A 23,757-nucleotide genomic window follows, 5' to 3' on the forward strand; every position below is an offset into this window, starting at 1 on the left:
TTCATCGAAAAAAATGTAGGAACAAAGCAATTTTAAAAGACAAAAGTCTTTCCTAAGGAAATGTTTTATACTTGATGACCACAGCTCTTAGTTAACTAGCCCATCAGGGTACAGCACCATGCTCACCTCGGACTTTCACACATAATATATGCACTCCTTCTTGATTATTCTTTACATCCCATCCCAGTTATTTTCGCACAACTCTCACTACTGACCTTGAATTACTGTTGTGAGTAACTTCTGGAATTGTATATCTATATATAGTTAAATTCATGTACAGCCCAAGTGACAGCTCAATAGTATTAATTTCTTCAGGTTCTTAGAGCAGCCCCACAGAAAAGACTATCAGATACCCAGGAACAATATTTATCCCTCCAGTCCTGTTGTACTTACATCCATTTATTGAGGATATACTCAACATATCTGGGTGCTCAGAGAGCTGTGTCAAGCCAGCTAATGTGATTTTGTTCTGGGTTAGTTATTTAAGTGAAAATTTTAGGCAGCTATAATTGTTTTAAGCCAGGCTTTTCTGTCTTATTCAGAAAGATGTAAGATGTACTCAATTTATTTAATCTATTTATGGGTTTCCTCTAGCTGAACTTAAATCTATAATTCCACCTTCCTCCCTTTCAGACTGACAAACAAGACAACATTTATTTTTACTGCTGCAGCTGCAATAAAGAAAGAGCATTTCACTTTATGTTAAGCTTTGCAATGTCTGTCCCAAATTCTTCACAGTCAGCCCTCATTTATATTTTCTGAAATAACTTGATATAACCTCTTCCACTGAACAATACAGGTACCAGCACAAAGACTGGGACTTGTCCTGAAGGACTCTACTGGCTACATGCCTCCTTACTAGAAAATGAACTTTTATTTATTTCTTAGTTCTGTTTCCTTATTCTAAAGAACTTCATACCCATTTGAGGGCTTCTCTCTTATTCTGTGTCTATTCCTTTCTGTGAGAGCCTTTGATGAAAGAAATTGATGAGTCCTTTCTGAGACCTAGCTGGCTGTGTCAGCTTCTATTCATGTCTGCTGGCTTCTTCAAAGGACTTCACTAAGTTTTTATGACTTGTTCCTTCACAAGCATGATGTTGACTACTCCTCAATGTAGCATATCAATTTCTAATCCTACTCCTGATGATAATTTTTATAAGTTGGCCTACTACATTAACTTACAAATTTAAGGTTTCTACTCTGTCTTGAAAACACGGCGAGATATTTGCAACATTTTGCTCAGATATCAAAGCAGTTCTGAGCTAATGATTACATACTGCTGTCAGTAGTTTGACAATTATTCTTTTGAATTGCTATAGAAAACCTGGGAGAATAGAATCTTTTTCCATTGATTTATTTCTGATAAGTTTCCCTATTCCTACCAGGAACTCAAGTCACTCCTCAGTGAGTTCATCAAAAGGGTTCTAGCACAGCAATCTCCACAAATCCTTCCACTAAGAATTTTGTTGAACAAAGCAGCAAAGCAATTATTTAATCATTCCACATAGCCTTATTTTCTGCAAGTAATGATCTTCTATTCTGCTTAAATATTATTCCCAAGATTCTGTGGCAAACTTGCTGCTACTGATATTTACAGAAAGATTTATTATTCTTTTTTCATTCATTGCAAGATGCTTTTTTAGACTGCTTTATTTTCTTTTACATTTAACTTACCAGACATTATGATCCTGTGTACTTTCCCCATTTGGATATAATTTTATTTTTTTGAATGATGTCTTCCTGCTGTTTTGTCATGCTGAGTCTTTTCTTTTTCAAGTCTTATGTGTGGTATGAACTTACTCTGTGTCTCACATAAAAAGTTCTTAATACTCTCTAAACCACCTGTAAAGATTTAAGTCTCTACAGTTTAGTCTTTAGCCTCTCTTTAAGACACTTCTTTAATTTAATGTTCTTCTTCTTTTTGAAGGTGAGTACCACTCTACAGACCTTTTTTTTTTTTTGTTGTTTCTTCAAAGCTATCAAAACTAAGAAAAATTTATTTGTAGCTATGGAAAACTCTTTCTGATATCAAGACGTTGGAATGGATTCTGTGTGCTATTCAGAAAGAAATCAAGGGTTAAGTCTCTGTCTGTGGGTTCTCTAATCTGTTGAATTATAAAGGAGTTAGTTTGAGCAGCACATTTGTTTTGATTTTGCAATGTTTTTGAGTCCCTCAACATATCAGCCAAAGCTGAACTTCTGGCTTGTTGTGTCTGACGGCACTGTTATACACTTGTAATACATAGGAATTCTGTCTCACTCACTGAAATTATTAATTTGGTAGTATGAATTGACTTTTCTTTAACATACTGCACTACTCTGACACTGGCACAGCCCAGTAATCTTTCCTGCATATTGGCATTTTTGTTATTACAACATCCTCATATAAGGTTTCCTCATATTGGTTTCTGAATTTTACATTTATATCAATGCTAGAAGCCAAATAGGACATGTCTCATTGATCTCTTTTTCTCTTCTGTGTCTTCTAAAATGGCATCTCATTCAGATTTTTTTCTCTATTTTATGTTTATTACCATCCCAGGACAAATTAGGGTGAAACCTTAAATGCTGGTATTCCAGATACCAGAATGAAGTTTATTCTTAAATATTGATAATGCTATCATAAGAATGCATAAGAGGAAACATCACAGAAATAACTACTTAATTGGTACCAAGACATCAAGGAATACAAAGGCTGCGGCCCTGGATAAGCGTTTTAAAATTTTACAAGAAATATTGGCATCCAGTATGCAAGATATTACTTTCATTGAATCTAACACTAATGCAAGATATTTTTATCTTGGGAATTATAAAAGGTAGTCCATTTCCCTTACAAGTTATTATTTATTAAATATTATCACTGTCTACCTTCCAAGGCCACAGAGATCCAATCTGTTTCATAGATATTTGTGTTGGGAGAAGATAAAACAGTCAGAGGCTTTCAATCTGAACTCTAGAGTAAAAGAGTTACTACACCATAGAATCACAGATTATTCTGAGTTGGAAGGGACCCACAAGGATCACTGAGTCCAGCTCTTAAGTGAATAGACCATAGAGGGACTGAACACTTGGCCTTGGCATTATCAGTGCCATGCTCTGACTAGCTGAGCTAATTGTGAGCGAGCGGTGAGTGTGAGTGCATGTGTACACATGGACCCTTTCCACTGTGCTAAGTACATGATTGAATTATGATATGGCTGTTGCACAGACTACCCTTTCTAAAGGATTTTGTTATTTCAGACTGTGGTTTCATTCCAACACAGCTGAGCAACTGAAATTAGAGGGAGCTGGTTTCCTTAGTATTCTTTTCTGTGGCTGGATTCTCTTCAGCTAAGAGTGAAGTTCCCCTGTAGCAAGTAATTCAAAATACCTGTTTTTAGACAAAGGGCTAAACTCACTCTGTGACCCTTCTCTTAGAGGAGACACCACCAGAACCTCTCCTCTACACAGCTGGCTGTTTCCAGCAAGTCTGTTGTCGTCCTATGTCTTTAAGAGCTGTATCTGCTCAAATTTTTCAGGTTTGACGAAAGAGGCAAAGTTTGTTAGGCAGTAGGAAAAAAATCACACAGAACACCCTAGCACATAAACATTGCCTTCTTGAGAAAGCAGGTCAAAAAGCAAACAATGGCAGAGCCTTGCAAATTTCTTCTACAGCAGCATTCACAGAAGCACCATAGTTCCTCATGGGCAGCCCAGCCAGTGAGACGGTGAAGGAAGGATGCACTCCAGTTCACATGACTGGAAACAGTCCGGCAGAGACCTAGCCCAGATATGAGCACAACCATTTTGATTATGACAAAAAAGGTGAATCATGATGAAAAAAGCAAATTCCTAGTTCAGCCTAGAAAGAAATTAGTGAGGAAAAAAAATGATTGGTCTCTCCACTGGTCTGAAAAATTAGCAAAAGGAGAAACGTTACAGGCAGGGAAACTAGGAAAACAGATAAATAGAGGTAACATGGATTAATTCCCTTTTTTTTTTTTTTTTTTTTCGCTGTTCCTTGAAGATTAGAAGCCCTTTGTGTCATCAAATTCTTTTTGCATTATGTAAAAATCAAGCCTACAGCACTCTTAGGAAAAATACATAGGGACACTGTTATGGTTCTTCTGCAGATCCCTGTACAGTTAGGGAAGTTTTAACATTGTCCCTGCCTTGGCCTTTAACCTCTTTTATTTTATCCAACAACTTTATTGTCCATCTACCATAAACTACTTTCCCTGCTGATGACTAGAGGATCTGGATGCTTTATGGTTCAGTCATTAAAACTTTTAACATGGTCTCTTATGGCAGCCACAGGCGTGCTTTTCCTAAAAATACCATACCTGTAGGGCCAGGATGCCAGAAATTGGTCTGAAAACTGACAGATCCAACATTCCATAGGATTTCTGTCTTCTGTAACAGCCAGAGAGTCTCTAAAAATGCCTTCACTTCCCTTTGTATTTTTACATTTAGTCTGCCTATCCTCAGATTGTAAGGTATGGATTGCTTAGCCTTTGCAAACAGCTCCAGGAAAGGAGCCTGGATTTTAAAGTTCTGGGTTTAGGAACTCTTAAAAAGTTCTTGATAATTTACTGCTGTTGCTTCACTAAAATGAACGATTTTGTGAATAATAGCAAACAGCACAGGACATTACCAGTCTTTAGGCTTCTTGTCTTGGTTCCTTTGATTCATGTGCTTATGAAGACACAACTAACAGAGGGTCACCCGATAGAAGCCAAATGCAGAGCTATCACGTAGGAAGCTGATGAGTATTCATAAACAGAGCTCAAATGGTTCATTAGCTAGAATGACTGATTGAATTGATAACTTTGGAGCCTGCATTTAGTTTAATCTTTATCACTTCGACTATCATTAACTGACAGAAATAATCCCTTTAAAATTATTTCACAGAATCAAGTGGGACAAGAAATATGCACTACAAAATATTCCTGAAATAAAACAGAAACTTATCACCAGTACTGTTTACTATGTGGCAAGTATTTTTCAAACACAGAAAAGATAATATATGCTCAATCAAATCAACTAAAGAATTCACCATTACACTTTAGCAACCTAAAAATTAAAAAATAACATAACAACAGCAACAACAATAATAATTATAGCAGCAAAGACAATTGTCATTTACTTTTACACAGGATTTTTTGAGACCCAAAGAGGTGTGCTCCAGGAAAGTAAATTGCAGTTCACCTCACTGTTTTTATAGTAACATATTTTATGCACATACAATAGTTTAATGACTACATTTATAGCATGATACTTTTATTTCCTTCCCACCCCAAATCCATTAGCTTAAAAAATATTCTGTGCAACTTACAGTAATAGCTAAGAGCTCTAACAGTAAGTTCAAGTCAATTCTATGCTGAGGGATCAAAATAGTAAACATTGCCATGTGTGAATCCAGTGAGTGTCACTTTGCATGGGCTTATATAATTCCAGGAGAATTTCAGTTCTTATGCAAAGTTCAGGCAAGTGGTGTGCAGCCCCGCGGTCTGGAAAGCCCCAAATGTGGAAAAAGCCCACAAAGTTTTAGCATGATATATTAGATGATCAAAGAATATACACTGGAAAGTTCAGATGGAAATTGCAATCATTTAAAACTACAGTAAACATTGTTTTTTAAATATATGGTACTTATGGTTTAACTTCACAGTTACTGCTGCTGTCTATGGACATTATACTCAAGTGAATCTAGTAAGACTACATATCAGGATTTCAGTTTAAACGAAAGCAAAATTCCTTCTATCTGAGATTATTTTAATTGGATTTTGTGACTATTTGTCATAATATGTTTGGGTTCAGAAGAGCAGAGAAAATTTTAACAATACTGACAACTGAAATATCATTTACAATACAATTGGAGCAAAACGAAATAAACAAGGTTCTCAACAAGCTGCTATGGCTTCAAGCTATACACACATAGACCAGCAGACAAATTTCAGCTACATTTTCTATTTTTTATTGACAATTGTATTAGCTGGGAAGTCTTTCAAACTCTAGGGAATGACTGAGACAAATCTTTTCAGATTCTAAAATTATTTTTTCAAAGAAATCCCTTGCAGTTTAAGATGCATTGTTCTAGGGTATCCTCTACAAATTATACCAAAAAAGTAATATCTTCTCCTAATAAATTTCCAGAGCTACACTGCAAAGTAAGAACAAAGTAAAAGCAGTGGAGTGAAATGGTATATATTTTCTTGCAAATGTTAACATCAGAAGAGAAAACAACTGTTCTTTTTCTTACTGATTGCCAAGTACAGGAGAAGAGACTAACACTTCCAGATTGTCCTCATATGATCTAGCTTTCAGATATCACCAGTTTCCATGTTGGAGGCAATAAACTCTCAAACAATGCACATCTACATACAGATGGATGTTTTTTTCCTAGGTATAAATTGTTGCTGCCATGGTTCTTGCTGTCAGTTTGTCCAGAAAGCTCTACTTCAGCTCCGCTTCTAGAAACCAACCAGAGTGTTGCAAAGTGTGTACAGCTGGCAGTAAGCTATTACCTCCTGCCTATCAAAATTGCTTGTGTGACCTTTCTGGGAATACCATTAAAAGAGGAACAATCAGTATGGGTGCATGCACATAAAATTACTGCAAATAAATATAGCAGTAGGTAACATAATTCCTGACCATCTCCACAAAGAATGCAGTCTAAGCAGTGACCTCTCCTGCACTTATCTTCAATGAGCTCTTACTGAAATTCACTAATGGGTTCTGATAATCTATTATTTATTGCAACAGACTTTAACAGAGAGTCTTAGCAGAGGACTCTCCTGTGTTTACAACCCTTGCAAATGAAATGTCTCACAAGTGACAGAAATGTGGCACCTGCAACTACATACACAATTTCTTTTTGTTGCAGTTGTTTCTTTTCTATTTGGTTTTGAAAACCAGAACCCTTCCTCCCCCAAAATACACAGCATGACTTGCTTTCATTTTACCTAATGCATCTTTAGCTTAATCTTATGGATAGCTATAGATACTGATATGCAACCATTAGTATTACTTGGGCTTGAGGACGTACCTCCATGTTATACTTTTCCACTGTCCTCCTCAAAGGATCCACAACCTGCCAGCAAATCAGGATGCAAAGATCAATCAGTAGCATCCCTCCAACTATCCCCAGTAGCTTCTGGTCTTTAATGATCTGGAGAGACAAAAAAAAAGAAAAAAGAAGTAGGGAGATTCCCATGAGCCACAGATAGACCCTATACAGCTTTATTCCTATATAGGGAGAAAGACACAGGTTGCTAATAGTAAAGGTTTTTAACAATGAACAAAGAAAACAAGTATAGAAAGATGAAAGCAAGACAAATTATTTTCGTTCATTTCATGGTTATTAGAAGTATCTGAAGTGCTTTCCCACTTCTAAAAAGACTTTGGGAAGACTCTCAAACATTTATATTGAAATCCAGGTTTAATATTAACTCCTGGAAAATGAGAAAGGTATATTCTAGGGAGCCACTACTGTGTTTATGCATGCAAATGGGGAAAAATGTTCATCAACCTCTCAGAGTAGAAGGCATTGAGGTAGTTTTCACTAAGATTTAGTGCTCACTCTTTCATAACCTTCTTGGAAAATGCAGAAGCTATCAAAAGTTTATTTTGGAGGTTTTTTGTGTCTATGTGTTTAATATTTGCCTCTATTACCCAGGGAGCAGGAAGGAATGATGTGTTTTTTCTATATTACAAAGGTCAGAGACTTTAATGCACATCTCATGTAAAACATGCTTTAATTTTGCTTGGGGTTTAGATTCAAAAGAGAAAAACAAGAGTTGCTGATAAAAATAAAAAACCAAACCATGTATTAGAGTCTTTTATAACTGCATGCAATCCCTATGTAATTTCTACTGTTGTACACGTAGCAATGCAGAAAAAAATATACTGCAGTTGCATTGTTTCAGTTGCCAAGTTGTAATCATGTTGAAATATCAGGCTTAAATTAATTTTATTTCAGTGTTCTTGAGCCCATGGTCATGGTTTCTTAATTAATATCTACCTCCATTATTAGGAACACTCATCCAATAGTCAAAAGCTACTGCTAAATTGCTTTAACATGGACAAATACACATCTTTTTTTTTTTTTCCAAGTTTCCATTCTGGGAAACAGCTGACTTAATCCAAATGAAATATTCAAAAATATTAAGCCTGAGAAGCTTAAGAAAGTTGTGATTATTTCAGTTCAATTTGATGAAATTATTAGTATTTCAAAAGTGCATTAAAGAGCCAGAAGTGTCAGCTAATCTTAATAGAGGCAAGGTCAGTATTCCTGCGTAGAATAAATTGTATTTGCATTACATTCTTATCAAGCTGAAGGAAATTATGAAAATGACAAAAAATTTGAAATAATGTATAAAGGACTTGAGAAAGTCTGGTTTTTTGCTTGGTGTGATATCTTTTCTATTTTGAAAGATGTTTCGGCAACATTGGGCACCACTTTTTGTTAATCTGCTGGTTTATTTTATAAATAATTTGGAATAAACTAAGAGTAAAATAAAGGCTAGAAATCAGAATGAGCTAAAGGACTTGATACAACATTTTCATTTCCTGAGACCAGTTACGTAAATCCATGTAGCTACCACTGCCATAAAGCACTGGAAAGTGATGCTTTCCACATGTTTGTGGCAGCAAGGAAGCAGTGCACCCATCTCAGAACTCTGAGACAGCACAGGCATGTCTGGAGAGGGCAGGTGAAAGGGGAGGGTGCAGCTTTCATGGTGGTATGTCTTGCTGCTGGATGATTTGGCAAGGAGAACTTTGCAAGGAAGAGGTGCCCTGGTGTGCTCTGCAGCGGGGGGAAGACTGTTGAAATGTGTTTCTTCATAAAGCTAAAATGAAAGCAGCTATTAAGCGAAGATTCTCAGACAAAACTTGGTCCCTTTTCTTCTTTGGGAAAACAGAACTATGTCTGACCTTTTAGCTGTTTATCAAGCGGCAATCACAGCTGAAAAGGAACAGGTTAGCCTTTGTTAAAAAGGCCCATGTGTTTTTCAATCTCTTTTCTAATGCCTGCAAACAGGTCTTGGGTGAAACACGCCTAATACTGCTCCTCGTATGAGTAGAGACATGGAAGAGAAAAAAATGGGAAGTGAAGTCCATAGTGAATATGGATTAGATTAAATGTTGACACCTTAACTCAAATTTCTTTTCCTCCCTCTTAAATGGCTAGGGAATTTATTGTATTGGCATATTTTAGTTGGTCTTCCTTTTTAACTGATGTAGTTTATTTTACTGAAGTTGGCTGTTGAACATGCTTAGGCTTTCTCAGTAGCCAGTGGGCAGGGACAAAAGCCTTTAAAAGACAATTCATCCTACCTATCCTAGGTAAGATTTAGAGTCAGAAAAATTAGTGGTCTGAAACATGTCCCTCCCTTCCTCACTTCCCACCCCCTAAGAGGAGGTGAAGACAATTAACTTCAGCTAAAAATATGCATTTGACGAACTAAAAGCTATGTGAAAGCATCTTGCCAGAAATGGCTCCCTCTGCTCTTCTAAGCCAAAAGGGTTCCTTGAAAAAAAAACCCTCAAAATATCTTATCTTTCAAATGGAAATAGTGCACATTTTACCTAGGATAGGTAAGCAGCCCAATGTCTTCCATATTTATATGAACTATCTTCATATTGAAAGTAAGGATTGGATTGGATTCCCCTCAAAATATCTTATCTTTCTGTAGCCATGATATTATGAAAAATCCTTTGCTGGGATTTTTCCTCTCTTGAGAAGCTGAGGAGCCTCAGGAGCGAAATGCAAACAATTTACCTAGGATAGGTAAGCAGCCCAATGTCTTCCATATTTATATGAACTATCTTCATATTGAAAGTAAGGATTGGATTGGATTGCATTGGATTCAGATTTGCCAGCCCCTGGTAATATTAATCAATCTGGTACAGCAATGCCAGAAGCAAAAGAGTGAAAGGATATTATTAAAAGCAGTAATACTGATAATCCACTCACAGAATCAAAATAAATAACTTCCTATTCATGACCACATTGCTAATGTTATCACATCATTTCTCCTTGCTCTTGTATATCTTTCATTTGTACCTGACCTTGCACTACTGTAGATCAGTATTTTAGTTTGGTAACATCTTTTTGGACAGGTAGTTATTAGAAAAAGATAAAAGTAGAGATAGAGCAAACAGTTGAGCTCTTCCTTGGATACCTCTTGGAGTATTTTTTCCTGCATTACTCTGCCCTTTTCTGGACAGAAGGGGAGTTGTAGAACAGCAGCTGTCACTGGCAGCAGGTATTATTCATCCCTTACTTCTGCCAGACAGCCAGGAGGAAGGCAAGCAAAAGAAAGCCCATAAGATAACCTAAGTGACCTACCCCAGCGTGATGAGCTCTGTAAAACACAGTGGTGCTGGTGCTGCTGCAGGGTGAGAGGGCTGAATGCACAGCACCTGGGGCTGCCTCCCAAACCCATCACAGTGCCTCTCTGTCCTTGGCAAAAGCACTGCTGGAATACAGCTCTGAAGCAGAACTCTCCACCAGAATGTTAAATTTCAGGACAAAACACCGAGGTTCAATTATTTTTCACTTCTGCCAGTTATTAGCAGCTTGTCCTAAAAGAGATTTGCCCTGAGAAATGCCACTGATATATCACTAACAGCACTTCTAAAAGACGTGCTGCTCTCCCCTTCTACCCGCAGGAAGCACAGCTTTCCCTCTCCCCAGCCACCACTCCCACCCACTAGAACTCCTTAAGCTCAGTACATTCACTCCTCGGGAATCACCAGATGCACTGAAGGAGTCTTGACTCAGATCTTGCCAATCCAACAAATTCTCTGTCTGACAAAAGAAAGTAATGAGCTAGTGAGGCTCCACACAATCAAAAATGTCATTTTTCTTTAAGAGGAAGGTTTTTGTTTTTTTTTGGTTTTTTTTGTTTTTTTTTCCTCTTTTCATTTTCCTTCTAGCAAGTCGTAAATCAGCCTTTGGAGAAATACATGGTAGCTAATAAAATCCATTTATGCAAGTGCTCCTGAATCCTTGCTGAAGCCAAGCTCTCACACAGCAGCATCTGTGAGTCATATTTTCTACCATCTGTGATTGGATAGGTGAATCTGTCTCATCCTGGCAGATCTGCACACTGTTATAAATGCCATTGCCACCAGTCTGGACTACATATCTGGATATGAAGCGATCTATCCTCAAAATAAATTCACTCAGAACAAAAGCTGGTAGGCCATTTTCTTCTCAGCAACATCACTGTATGGGCAAATCAAAATTATTCTGAAAACTCACAACCATGAAGACAGATCAAAGTCCTTACTGTCCACAGACTTTGCTGTCTGATCACAGGAGATATAAAATCTGCCTAAAGCTCTGGGATAAAGTTTCTGTTCATGGAAACTCGAGGATTTTCTAGAACTATCACAGGCTGTACCACCTGTCAGGGTAACCTCAGCTGTCTATTTGGTTATTATTGCATAAGTCTTTTGTTGGGTTTTTTTCATTTGCTTTCTGAAGGGTCCTGGAGAACCCTATCACCCACCTGTTTGTGGGATCACCTGGAAATTTGCCATTTAACAGTAATTAAACAGTAGGCTTGTTTTTTACAGTTAGGGCTAGGGAAAACTTTCTGTTATTGCTTATCTTACTAGAAACGAGTCCTGAAAATGTTCATGACACAGACCTTAAAGCTGAACTCCATTCTAAACCATGAAGAAAGAGTCTTACATATGAGGACTTACATCTCCAGATGCAACATTAGTTTTTTACTCTCTGATTTCCACAAACAGCTTTCCAGCATGACTGAAGATTTAACTTACTCCTGCCTTTTCTTCAGAGATAGGTTCCTTACTACCAGATCGCCTCCATTTGTCAGAATAAAATATCTTTAAATTTAAAGCTATATTAGCTAAATCTTTGCAGTTTGTTTGTTTGTTGAGTTTTCAATTGAATTCATAGAAACATAGGCCGGAAGTGCTTTTGCATTTATTCATAGGTTTTGATATAAATATATACATTTTTCTTTTCCATTTAAAATGTACGATATTTTTTGCTTAAGAAGGAAATTCTGATTTCTCTTATGTAGATCAACCCTGTCTAGTCTAGCTGACAGTGTGGTCCCTTGCCTTCTGGCACTAGCTGGATAAACACTTAATGTTATTAATTAGCTTTTTTTTTTTTCAGTTGTCTCTTCCCCAGACTCCTGGGATGGAATCAGTAGAGAGAAACTCTCTTTAAAGGACCCCTCTGTGAAGATTCCTAGACCTTATTCAATTAAATGAATATCGCTGACATCAATTACAAAAGCCCTCAGAAATCTGAAACTGAATATTCTTCTCCCTGATACATACAGAAATCCTGCTGATCAGAGTCCTCCCTCTGAACTGGAGGGAAAAGAAAGAAAATAGAGTTTGCAGGAAAAAAACTGTAAAGACTGTGAGCTTGCAAAAGGGACCATAAAACCGCTTGTGAACTTGCCTTCAGGATACTCTTTCCACTGCATAAAGTAACCTTTCATTTCCCAGTGGGGTTCAGGGACACCTTTGGCTTGCTCCCCTACATTAAGTGGGTTGGCACGAGTGGGATGGTGCCAGGAGGTTGGGGATGCAAAATCAGTGGTGGGTGGGTGAACTTTACCCTACGTGGGCTGAGGGAGATTCTGTCTCAGAGTTATTAAAGCCATTAATATTTTAGTGAACTATACTGTAACACATTCTTAATTTCTATTGTGTAATGGAATGAGAAAAAAGAACTATTGAAAACACATCATGCATTGTTCCCAGTAACTCCATAATATTTTTTTCAACAGCTATTATGAGTGCTTCTTATAATAGATTGTATGATTAGTATTGGCAATGCCTCACGCTGCAATTATATTAGTTGTAATGAGTGAATGCTAGCATTTTTAAAAACGTGTTGTAGTATTAAGGATTTTGACCAGTAAGTCACAGGGAGTAAAAAGCTAAGTTTTATTCTCTTAGAGGTATTTTGACTGATTTGATAGAAGACTTGTATATATACTTATAAATTTTTTAAAAACCCAAAACCCCAATATTTCTGTTTGCAGTGAGGATCTGCTGTGACACCTGCAGTCTAAGAACTTGGTGACTACCTTTCAGGATAGTGGAGTGTGTGGTACTCCTGAAAATAATGGACAATTGGATATGATCAAAAATCTTGGCTTTGAGAATTAAATAGCTACAGTCACTAGCCTGCTAAAGCACATGTTTCTAAAATGTGTCTTCATTGGTAACTCCTGTTTAGGATAATTGCATCATTGACAGACTCATTCTCGTAATAATACTTAATACTATTGCAAATGTGGATGGGTTGACTCTATGTCCTGCTGCCAGGAGAAGAAATCAATTAGAAGACACCTTTCCACCTTTCCTCTTTTCCAACTTATATTAAACAAACAAACAAACAAACAAACAAACAAAAAAAACCAAAACAAAACAAAACAAAAAAAAAGGTAGGAATATCCTAGTGGCGATGCTCCCTAGGGGAAGCAGAAGACAAAATTTTCAGAGGTTACAGACAGAGAGAGATTAAGTGATGGGTTAAAGAAAGTCATAAAAATCCTCATTTTTGAAAGGCTGAGCCTCAGTTATGACTACACTGCACTAGAGAATTGTAGAGGTGATTGTTTTACTAACATTGTTAATCCAACCATAATGAGCACACAATTTATGTTTTTCAATATAAATCTATTTTGAAAAATGACTAATTTTCACAAAACTATTTTGAAAGGACAAAAATAAAAAACATGTTAGTCTAAAAATGGCACTAAGAAATCCAACTTGACAGCATTAGAACCAACCATTCTTGGTGGTGTTCTGGAGAACAGTCTTAGAAAAAAGCCTCAACATTGTGTTAACTTCTGCTCACAACCATAAGTAAAGGAAGTTGTGCTGCCTTGAGAAACCTGCACATCCCACCAATACAGCAAATCAAATTCACCTTTGAGAGAAATGCACTTGTTGAGCTCAAGAACACATGGAATAAATGCAAAGGACTTTCTATGAGAGGTGTGAATTCTCATCTTTGGAGTTGAAAGGAACCCAAACCTTCAGGAAAAAAAAAATAGTGCATGAAAGATTTGAATGTTCAGGAAGAAATATTCTGATTTTGTTTGATATAACATTAAAGTACCTAGACTTTAATATTTTCCTTAATGAAAATTCTCTGGGAAAGCATACTTCATCATTACCAAATGGCTGGGAACATCAATGCACTTGATTACATTTACAATCCAATTTCAAGCTATTCAGGAATAAATTGCCTCATACTGTATAGCAACATGTTCTTTATTTCTCTGTCATCCAATAGTCTCATAATACATAGAAATTATGGTTGTAGCACCATTTATGAGCACTTACATTTCACATAGAGTTTTTGTTGTTTTTGTCACTACTGAGGTTTGCCCTTATCAAGCTGTACCATGCAGAAATTTCCATACATAAATTACTTCAAAAGCAGATTTTTCTTCTAGATGTACAGTTCATTAGCTCAGCTTCTTTCTGTGACATGAGCTTAAGATTTAGTTCCACATTCCATATTTATATGAATGTAAATTTTAGAAATATGATTCCTGTTGTTCCTTGGTTGGCATTTTGGCTGATCAGCTCTTATGAAAGCCAGGATGCTTATTTTACATCTAAGTTTAGATTCTAAGATTACACTATCTATTTTTAAAGCTTTGAACTTAAAATTTATAGTTGTAGCTATTTGGGGAAAAAAAATCAGAATAATTTAGTTTCCATTTATATAATTTTAGGAAATACTGTATATGTTTATTAATAAACCATAAGCCATACTTGAATAATTTACACTACCCTGTAAGTATCAGAGATTACTTGGTCCAGTGGTAAATATTCATAATGAAAAAAATTCCTAAACCTAAGGAAATTTCAAACTGTCTTTTTTCTTACTCTCAAAGACTGAATAATAACACTGAACATTTCTTTAGGTATCCATATGCTGGTTCATTTTCAGCAGATGGTCCCTAATAGATTGTTGTACTGTTGGTATGGTTACCCAAAGGAAATTTTTGGATCTTGACACATCTCCTCTCCAGACTTATGATCTCTCATATATATTTAGTAGAACACAAGTGTATCCTAGGGGAAATCCATCATATAACTTCTTGTTATACACACATAAAAGCTCTAAGATTAAAAAAAAATCCTGGAAAAAATATAAACATTTACAGTCTGAAAACTGACCTGGAAAAATATTTTAAAACAGAATTTACAAAAAGAGCTGATTAGATAACACGAACTACATTTATGCTAATTCAGAACTACGTCTACATAGGAATTAAGTGAATAAATGAGATGCGGCCTATGAGGGTCTGACCTAAACCCTTTGTCAACATAATCTGGAGAACTTTGCTTCATCTATTTTTAAAAGATTAAGATAATGGATAACTTTTTTTAAACATTTCAGGACTTTACTGAGGAAAAATATAGATTGTAATAAATTCTAAATTCCATAAGTGGGTTGAAAAACTTAGCGGAGTTTATAGCCAGAGATGACATTCATTTTATAAACTTCCTCACAGAGTTTTTCAAGTGAGGGATGGGGATAGCAATCAACAGACACAAGCTGAGAAGCGAAGGCAGCAGCACATAAACCCATAAATGTGTAGCCTCCAGCTGCTTTCTCCCCTCTGTTTTTCCTCCCCAGGGACACTGTGCAATCACAGGACCTGGCAGCTTCCCTGCAGCTGGCACCATGCAGGGCAGGAGCACACAGCCAGCTGCTGCCCACCCGGACCGGGGAGGTGAGGGTTGGGCACTGCTCAGAGTAGCCCATGTGCGCTGATCCCCAGAAAGAGCCTGGATGGTTTCTTACCCCTCCCACTTTTCTATACACCTGGTTTTGAACCATTAAACGTGCACGTTATGGAGGTGGGGTTTTGTTAAAAAAGGGAGTGTGAAGGCAAGGAGCTACAATGTCTGAGAATTCCTGCACTGCTTCACTCAGGTAATAGATTTGCTTCTCAGAAACAAAGAAACAGAAGAATAATTTCTGAAAAATATGCTCAGAGAGATTTCTACAGCATAACAAATAATTCTGGAAAGTAGTTAGTTTTCTTCATTTGGCACCTGTCTTATGCATGAGACCACCATTTTCAAAACTCCTACTGCCTTTTTCATTATGCATATTTTCTAGTTTAAGTGAAAAATATTGTAACATAAAACTCCCTCTTTTACTGCACAGTCTCATTCCAAGTCCAGAGCAGGCTCACTACATTTGTTCCATGACAGTGGCATCCTGTAGGAAGCCAAGGCTTCACTGGTGTCCTAATAATCCACGTAGGGGAACAAATGTACATTTTAGAGATTCTACCAAGCTGTAGTTTTTCAATTATTGACTTTTCAGCCACAAGATAAAACTTTTAATTTTCGTGAGCCCATTCCTCATAAAGAAAATGGGAAGAGGATTCAATTATAGAGAGAGCTGCACACATCAGCAAGAGGAGGTTTTACATCTTTGCACACCTCATCAGCTTGAGCTAAAATAGTCACTAGTAGCTATCAGGGTCTGTACAACTGCATAACAGGAAGACAAGGCAAATATTTTGCCTATAGATTTTATAGATACATAGTAATAGGAAAAAAAATCCCAGTAAAATTCCAAAATCCTGTGTTCAGATTTTATGCTCTGCCCACCCTTCTTGTGAAATCATTTTGGCCAGTCCTAATTTCAAGTTTTTTCTTGCCTCTTTCTCCATTCTCATGCCTGCTTTCCTTTCCTAGGCTACATCCCTACTTTTCTGGCCTCCCATTCTACCTCTAAATTTCAATCTTAATCTCATTTTAAACCAGACCTAGTCCTTCAATTACAGTTTGCCATTTAAATACCATACTCAGGCTCTGCATTCCATCATCATGCTCAGCTTTCTTGATCACTTCTCACAGACCTTCCAGCCTTTGCTGTCTTTGAAATTTATCTTCCAAGGGAATTTTAATCTAAATGCAGTCTTCCTCTTCAGTATCTCTTCCCAGTACGTAATCTCAAGATTTTTTTTTTTTTCTTTTTCCATCTGAACAGGCTTCTCTCTTGAAGTAATTGGCAGAAAACCTGATTTCTCCTTTTCAGTCTCTTTCCTGCATCCAGTCTCCAGGCCCTGGAGTTCCCTTGCACTGCCAGTCTCCCTTCCCCATCCCACTGTAAAAAAAACATGATCTGTGCAATCTCCTACCCATCTCTGCAAGGCATGGAGACCTCAGCTCTCTTCAGTACTCTTATAAGGACCTAGCAGGCCAAATGCATGACAGTAAGTTTGCCAGATGGCAGCCTGACTGGCATAGCTGAGTCAGGTTAGACTGATAAGTAATTTTTGTCTGTTGTGATTAGTTGTAGCTTTCTTTCCCTTTGATATTACCAAAACAGAGAAAAAGCTTATGAATTATTGTGAAGGAGTAGAATAATGTAGTAAAAACTATAGCAGCACAAGCCTCAAGAAAAGAGGCTGCTCTACATCCCTTTTGTCATTATATTCTGTATTTATCCTGTAACAACTTTGTCAGCATAAAGACATATGCCACCAGAAATCTACAGCAGCAGTAATAACTGAGCACAATGATAATATTTTGAAACGAAAACTGAAGACAAAATATCCCTTCTCTGATGCCACAGCAGAATTAAGTCCAAATAGACAAAGCCAAATAGACAAAGTCTACTCTTTTATGGGTAAGACAAGCTTATCATGGCAGCATCAACTGAGATGTGTTGTACTTTCAAATACAGCAAATGCAACAAGGCAACACTGTGACCTTGACCATCTTTATGCTTTAGTGTAGCCATCTACAAATGGCCAAAAGCTTGTCTTTGTAGGAGCAAAACTTATAAAATTTATGGAGGCTTTAAATATCACTGCTTTGAACGTCTTACTATTCTGGTATTTATCAAAATGCATGGGCTTTATTTGGCATTCAGGAGTTGTGCAGGAGCAGTCACTGTGCAGGAGTGCTTCAACACCCCCGAAAACCCAAGACAGTGCAGATCCCACCAAAATAGACAGCTCCTCATCCTTCTAAACTTACCAGAAGGGTTCGTTCTGTAAATGGTTCAGCTAGCTAAAGCTTCCCCAGGACACCACATGCTCTCTTGCCACTGATATTCTCCTTTCTCTCCTCTTATCCACTGCCAGCCCTCCTGCTGCCAAGGGAAACAAAAAACCAGTCCCCACCTCTCTCTGAGCAGAGGACATTCTGCAGCCCAAAACAACAGAAAGGAGATGTATGAAAACCAGAACTGCACCTCAATTATAACTGTTACAGTTATTTTTAATACTAATTCTATTTCACTTTCCGTTATCTCCGCTAACCTCTTCAAAACTCAAAAATCATTTATTTCCCTCTACTGATTTTGTCATTTCCATTTGACAAAAATTGATCCCCTTGCACCCCTCTGTTTGCAGCTAAAACTAATGCATTTTTAATTTGCTTCCTCTGAGCCCTAGCAAGATCAAAGATGGTGACAAAGCTCTGGGAATTTTGCAAAGTTTGTCCTTAGTAGTCTGATAACAGAATGAGTATATTCTGAATTTTATTGTTTATTAATTTCCAGTAACAGAGGAGTGGATATATAAAAGGGTGAAAATAAAATAGACTTTTGAAAGCTTTATAAACAGCAGTTAATGAGAATCTTCAACTAATTCAAGACACTCTAACTCATTAAGTTCCACTTTCCACTGCAGTAATATGGAGTGCATTATTATTATTATTATTATTTAAAATTCTGTATATTTTCTCACACTGAGACAGATATCCACTAATCTCTTCAAAAAGCCACGCTGTACAATAAATGTACAGAAGCTTGCCCTATCTGATGAAGATAAACAGATTTACTCATCATATTCTCTCCCTTACTTGACACCCACTTTCAAGAAATGAATTAACCAGTATTTTCAACAGCCACACAGAGATTCTCTCACTCTGTGAATAAATTTCACTGTTGGCAAATATTTTCCTGATGAAAATATTGAGGATGACAGGCAAAGGTTGTATGCCTTAAGGTCATACAGATTTTACTGTCATACTTATATCCAGGTAGCAACTGAAGTGATCACAAATGAATAAGATCCACACTACTTAAATAATTTTAGAACTTTGTACTTCTATGATTGCAATGTCAGTCTGCTCTGTCATGGCACAACTAATTCAGAAAACATTAATGTGCTTTTTCCATGCGGCACTACCTTTGTGCATTTGTCAGTTTAGATATTGTTTGCAAAAATTTCTACTTTCTGTGCATCCACAGAAAGAAAATACTGTGGCTGTAGACTACATCTGCAGAAAATGGAAATGTCATTCTTGCAAGACATAAGCAAAAAATGCCATGATTTTTAGTCAACTCCTAAAAACACTTTTATCTATCCTGGCAAATCAAAGACAGAAAATATATGACTAGTAAACACTTATCTGGATAGCTGACTTGTTTTACATAAAGAAAACTGTTGTACTTCATGATTCATACTTATGATTTGGAGTGAGACATCTAAATAAAGAATTCTTTAAAGTTTACAGAAGAAATGTGTTATTGACTTAATTCCAGAACACTGAGGAAGGTGGCCTTGATGTTTCCAGTATCACTCAGAGCAAAGCAGTTCATTGGTCATCATCCTGATGTCTGAAAGTTTATCTCACATATACTGGTCAGTATCTTTTTAACTGATCGTAAATAATTTTAACATCCAGCTATGCATAATCAATTGCAACTTGCAGTTGGTGATGAGGCCCTTGAAGAACAGGGACAATAAAGAATTTGAGGCAATAAAGAATTTATTTAACAGACAGTGAAATTTAATATTGAGTAGCAACTTGCAGATCTAAAATGTAATTTAAAAAAAAAAAAAAAGAAGCAAAAGCTCAGTGACAGTCCATTGCAGTACCTGTTCATTCCTATCTGAAATAGTATGTATTGGAGAAATTATAAAATTCTGAGGATAGTAAAGGTCATGAAGTTAATGCTCCTATGTGTTAGACTGAAGTGTCTTGTGTAACTTCACTAATTTAAAAAGATTTGTACCAACAGTAAAAAAATACTTGCAATGTAAAATTTTGTTTCTCAGCAAGGTAAAATCCTGGCTTATCTTTATTAAAAAAAGGAAGTGTTTAACATAGGAAGTGTAAGATCTTTAAAAAAAAAAAAAAGAAAAAAAAAGAAATAAAATACTCTGGTAGTATAAACTGATATGTTACAGTGGGCTCTTTGCACACGTGCAAAAAGGGGAGGGTTTCCATTTCACTCCACCCAGAGCATCCTGGTTTTGGTATAGAAATTCTTTATAATTTTAGTTAGCTTTAAGATATTTTGTATTTATTAATTTTTTTTTAACAATGAATGATAATGAAATAGCGCAATAGAGCAAACCTGACATGACCAAATAGGAGGGGGAAGCTCTAAGTGGATGTGTTGTGGTGCCAGAGTAATAGATCCAGTTCCACACACAGCATGTAATTCCTTAATAACCTCAGACATAAATCTTAGAAACTGAGTTAACTCTCTCCCTGTCTATCTAAAGTCCATTCTTTCTAAGGGAATGATGCATCCTATTGTGACAGACTCCCTACATATTGCAGTTGTGGAAAAATAACACAGTGCTAACAAAATAAAAATTAACAACAGAGATCTTTTATGACCACACATAGTGAAGAAAGAGGACTCTGACAAGGTTTTGGAACATTTTTCTACTTAATTTGGTTATATGTAACTTGTTATTGATTATTAGATTAAAACTATTCAGGTGAACATAGGAACTACACTTGACACTTCTCATTCTATAAAAATATTAATTTTGTTTTTCTGTTTCATGAACATTTCTTCTAATGTTTCTACCAGCAAAATGTTTTCTACTCAGTGTTTTTCCAATTTTTTAATAAAACCATCTCATAAAAAGTACTTCATGTATGAAAATAGGCTTAATGGGAAAAATATCATGAAGAGCTGCACTGCTCCTAAACTGAGCCTAATGCTTTACAGAAAATGTGCTGTACCAAAAATGACAGAGACAACTATTGTGGTTCAATTCTGACCAGTCTTAGAGTAAACTTATGCAATTTCAATATTAATTAGAAATAGGAAGCTATAAGCAGCACTATCTCTTGCCTCCTCCTACCAATCCATGAGAAATCCTCAGGTAACATCCACATCTTAGACAGATATAATCAGAAAACATTTAATTAAAAAATCTACCAGAAGTAGACCTCTGGATGCTGAAGCAACATACTAAGAGCGAGCAGAGATCCAAATTCACTTTGACATTTTATAGCCAACCCCACTGTCCACCTCTTAAAGACTGGAGGGCTGATTCTTGACTCCAACTCTGAGAGACTAAACATGAAACCAAAAATCCCTAATATCAAAATATTCAGGATCTTTGAATGTGATACATGACCAGTCAGCATGGCTTTGGCCATCCAGAAGAGGTATGAAAATAATTAGAAAATTGTATTAGCAGGGCAACAAAAAAAAGTCTATTTCTTCTCACCTTTTTCTTCATTTTTACATTTTTGAAAATTGCATGGACTCTCCACGTTTTTGCAAACATTGCTCCAAATGCAGTTGTGTATCCCACTGTAAGAATCCATGTTCGGACCTAAAAATGTATATACATAAAAAAAAGGACAAAGTTACTTAGATATCATAATTTCAGACAACTTTTTCATCAAGACCCTGAGGAAAAAATATCTGAAGAACTTGAAAAAACTTGATATTTAGTAATTTCTCATTCATTGCTTACTTGCTTTTTTACTCATCTGTCCATTCCCTCCCTAACTGAAACAAATCTGGATGCTGAATTAACTATCTCTTTCATATATAAACCCATAAATGTCTTAAAATATTCTGGTTTTTTACTTTTATTGTGTTCTTTGCAGATAGAGGAAAGAACCAGTGGAGAAACTCAAGAGACAGACTAAAAAAAGCACTCAGGGAACTAATATTACAGCAGCATTTTGAAGAGAAACAAGAAAGGAAATAGAGATTTAATTCAGACTAAATAAGAAAAGATTATACTATGTGAGATACGCATCACTCAGTGAAAAACCTGAGCATTCTCGAAAGATAAGAACAACAGATTTTAAATTATCCCATGAGAGAAAATGGCAAAACAGGAGCAATACCCAAGTCAATGATAATACCTGCAAATGTGGCCTAGTCAAATGGAGGTGGTGAGCTTGCACAGAGCAATGGTGTAATGAGACCTGAGCTGGCCACAGCTTTGATAAATACAAACCAGAAGATTTTAAAACTTAAATAGAATTTCTGTCTTTAGCATATAAAAGAGACTAAGTTTTTGGTTTTTTTCTTCTTTTTCCTTTTAATAGAAAATCTTCAAATTGACCAAGAAGGAGAGAACATAGATTTACAAAGCTTCTTCTGCAAATCCTCCCCTGCCCATAGCATCTTGTACACAGGCCCTCACTTTTGGACTTGCTTTGAGCCAGGACAGTGATCTTCAGAGCTGCAGCAAGTTCTGCACAGCCCTCTCTAATTCCTAGGAAGTTTCTGATTTCATTACCATTCAGGTTTGGCTGTTTGAAAGCATTTTTTTCCCTGAACAGGTAATTTTCTTCCCAAAGATGGATCAGAGACTGCAAAGCATAGCAGGTAGAAGACCTTGTGAGAGGCACAGCACGGAGCTGGAAGCCAACAGTTGGATCTGAGAGCCTGAGAAATCACAAGGAGGAGGAATAATCTCATCCTCCTTCTAGAGACTCCACAGGCACCAGCCCATAAAAAGGGAGACTGCACAAAACTGAGCAAAGAAGTAAAAAACCAAAGTACTCTACCTTGCAGATGAAAAAACTGGGGGAGAGACAATGGCTAAATACAGGGAAAGGAAAGCTAGAAAAAGGGAAAGCCAGCCTTCTTTTGGCCATGTTGACTATGCATGCTTGGCCAGCAGAGCTGTTTTGTGATATAAAAAGGCAATTTGATTTAGAGAAACTAGGCTGTTCTAAGAAAGCATTTGGGAAATATTATTTACAGAACTTAAAGGCAATGTTTTTCATTAGAAACCAGCCTTGCTTTACATCCAACTTCTTGAGAGTTTGGGATTTTTAATTTGTAATTTCAGGATATGCATATTGATGAGAAACCAGGCATTCTAGTAAGATTTAAAACTTGACATCTAAGATAAACCTGAAGAATAACCTAAATGTTTCATATCTAAATACATGCTATTTTTTGCCTTTCCAAACTTTTCCAGAATTTCCATTTTTGTATCCAAAACACCATCTTTTTACACAAAATATTCTGTGGAAAACAAATTCTGATTTTTAATAGTGTTTAGTGTCTTGATATAAAGGCAGGGAAAGGAAAAAATAGACATATACACATTCAAAAACTATTGATAAAGCCGTAAAATTACTGCAATTCCTGAAAATAAATAAATAAATACTACACACATGGCCGAAAATAATTACTTAGTAAGAGAAAAATGGTTCTTCACTGTGAGAGTTGTGAGGCACTAGAACAGGTTAGCAAAAGTTGTGGATGTCCCATCTCTGGAAGTGTTCAAATCCAGGCTGGATTTGGCTTTGAGCATCCTGGTCTAATGGGTGGCATCCTTGCCCATGGCCGTGAATTGGAACTTGATGATATTTAATGTACCTTCTGACCCAAGCCATTCTAGGAGTCCATGAAAAGTGCACACAGCACCATGAGCCTTATCATTAGAAAATGTTGTGATTGTGCATAGAAGACTGTTTGGATATTTGCATGTATATATTAATGACTCAGTGGCATCTAATGTTGTGGTTTATCTGTTGCATTGCTGATAA

The 23,757-nt window shown here is 36.6% G+C and overlaps 1 protein-coding gene across 1 annotated transcript in view; it reads right to left on the bottom strand.

Annotated features, from left to right (window-relative positions):
• Positions 1–23,757, bottom strand: part of GABBR2 (gamma-aminobutyric acid type B receptor subunit 2) — a 454,172-nt gene that overhangs the window by 120,150 nt on the left and 310,265 nt on the right. Inside the window, exons 13-14 of the mRNA XM_041476645.1 lie at positions 21,462–21,569; positions 7,028–7,150 (exon numbers count right to left, since the gene is read on the bottom strand). Coding sequence (XP_041332579.1) covers positions 7,028–7,150; positions 21,462–21,569 — 231 coding nt within the window. The remainder of the gene's footprint in view (positions 1–7,027; positions 7,151–21,461; positions 21,570–23,757) is intronic.

This window comes from Pyrgilauda ruficollis, unplaced genomic scaffold (genome assembly GCF_017590135.1).
Source record: "Pyrgilauda ruficollis isolate IOZ18807 unplaced genomic scaffold, ASM1759013v1 scaffold39, whole genome shotgun sequence".
Lineage (NCBI taxonomy): Eukaryota > Metazoa > Chordata > Aves > Passeriformes > Passeridae > Pyrgilauda > Pyrgilauda ruficollis.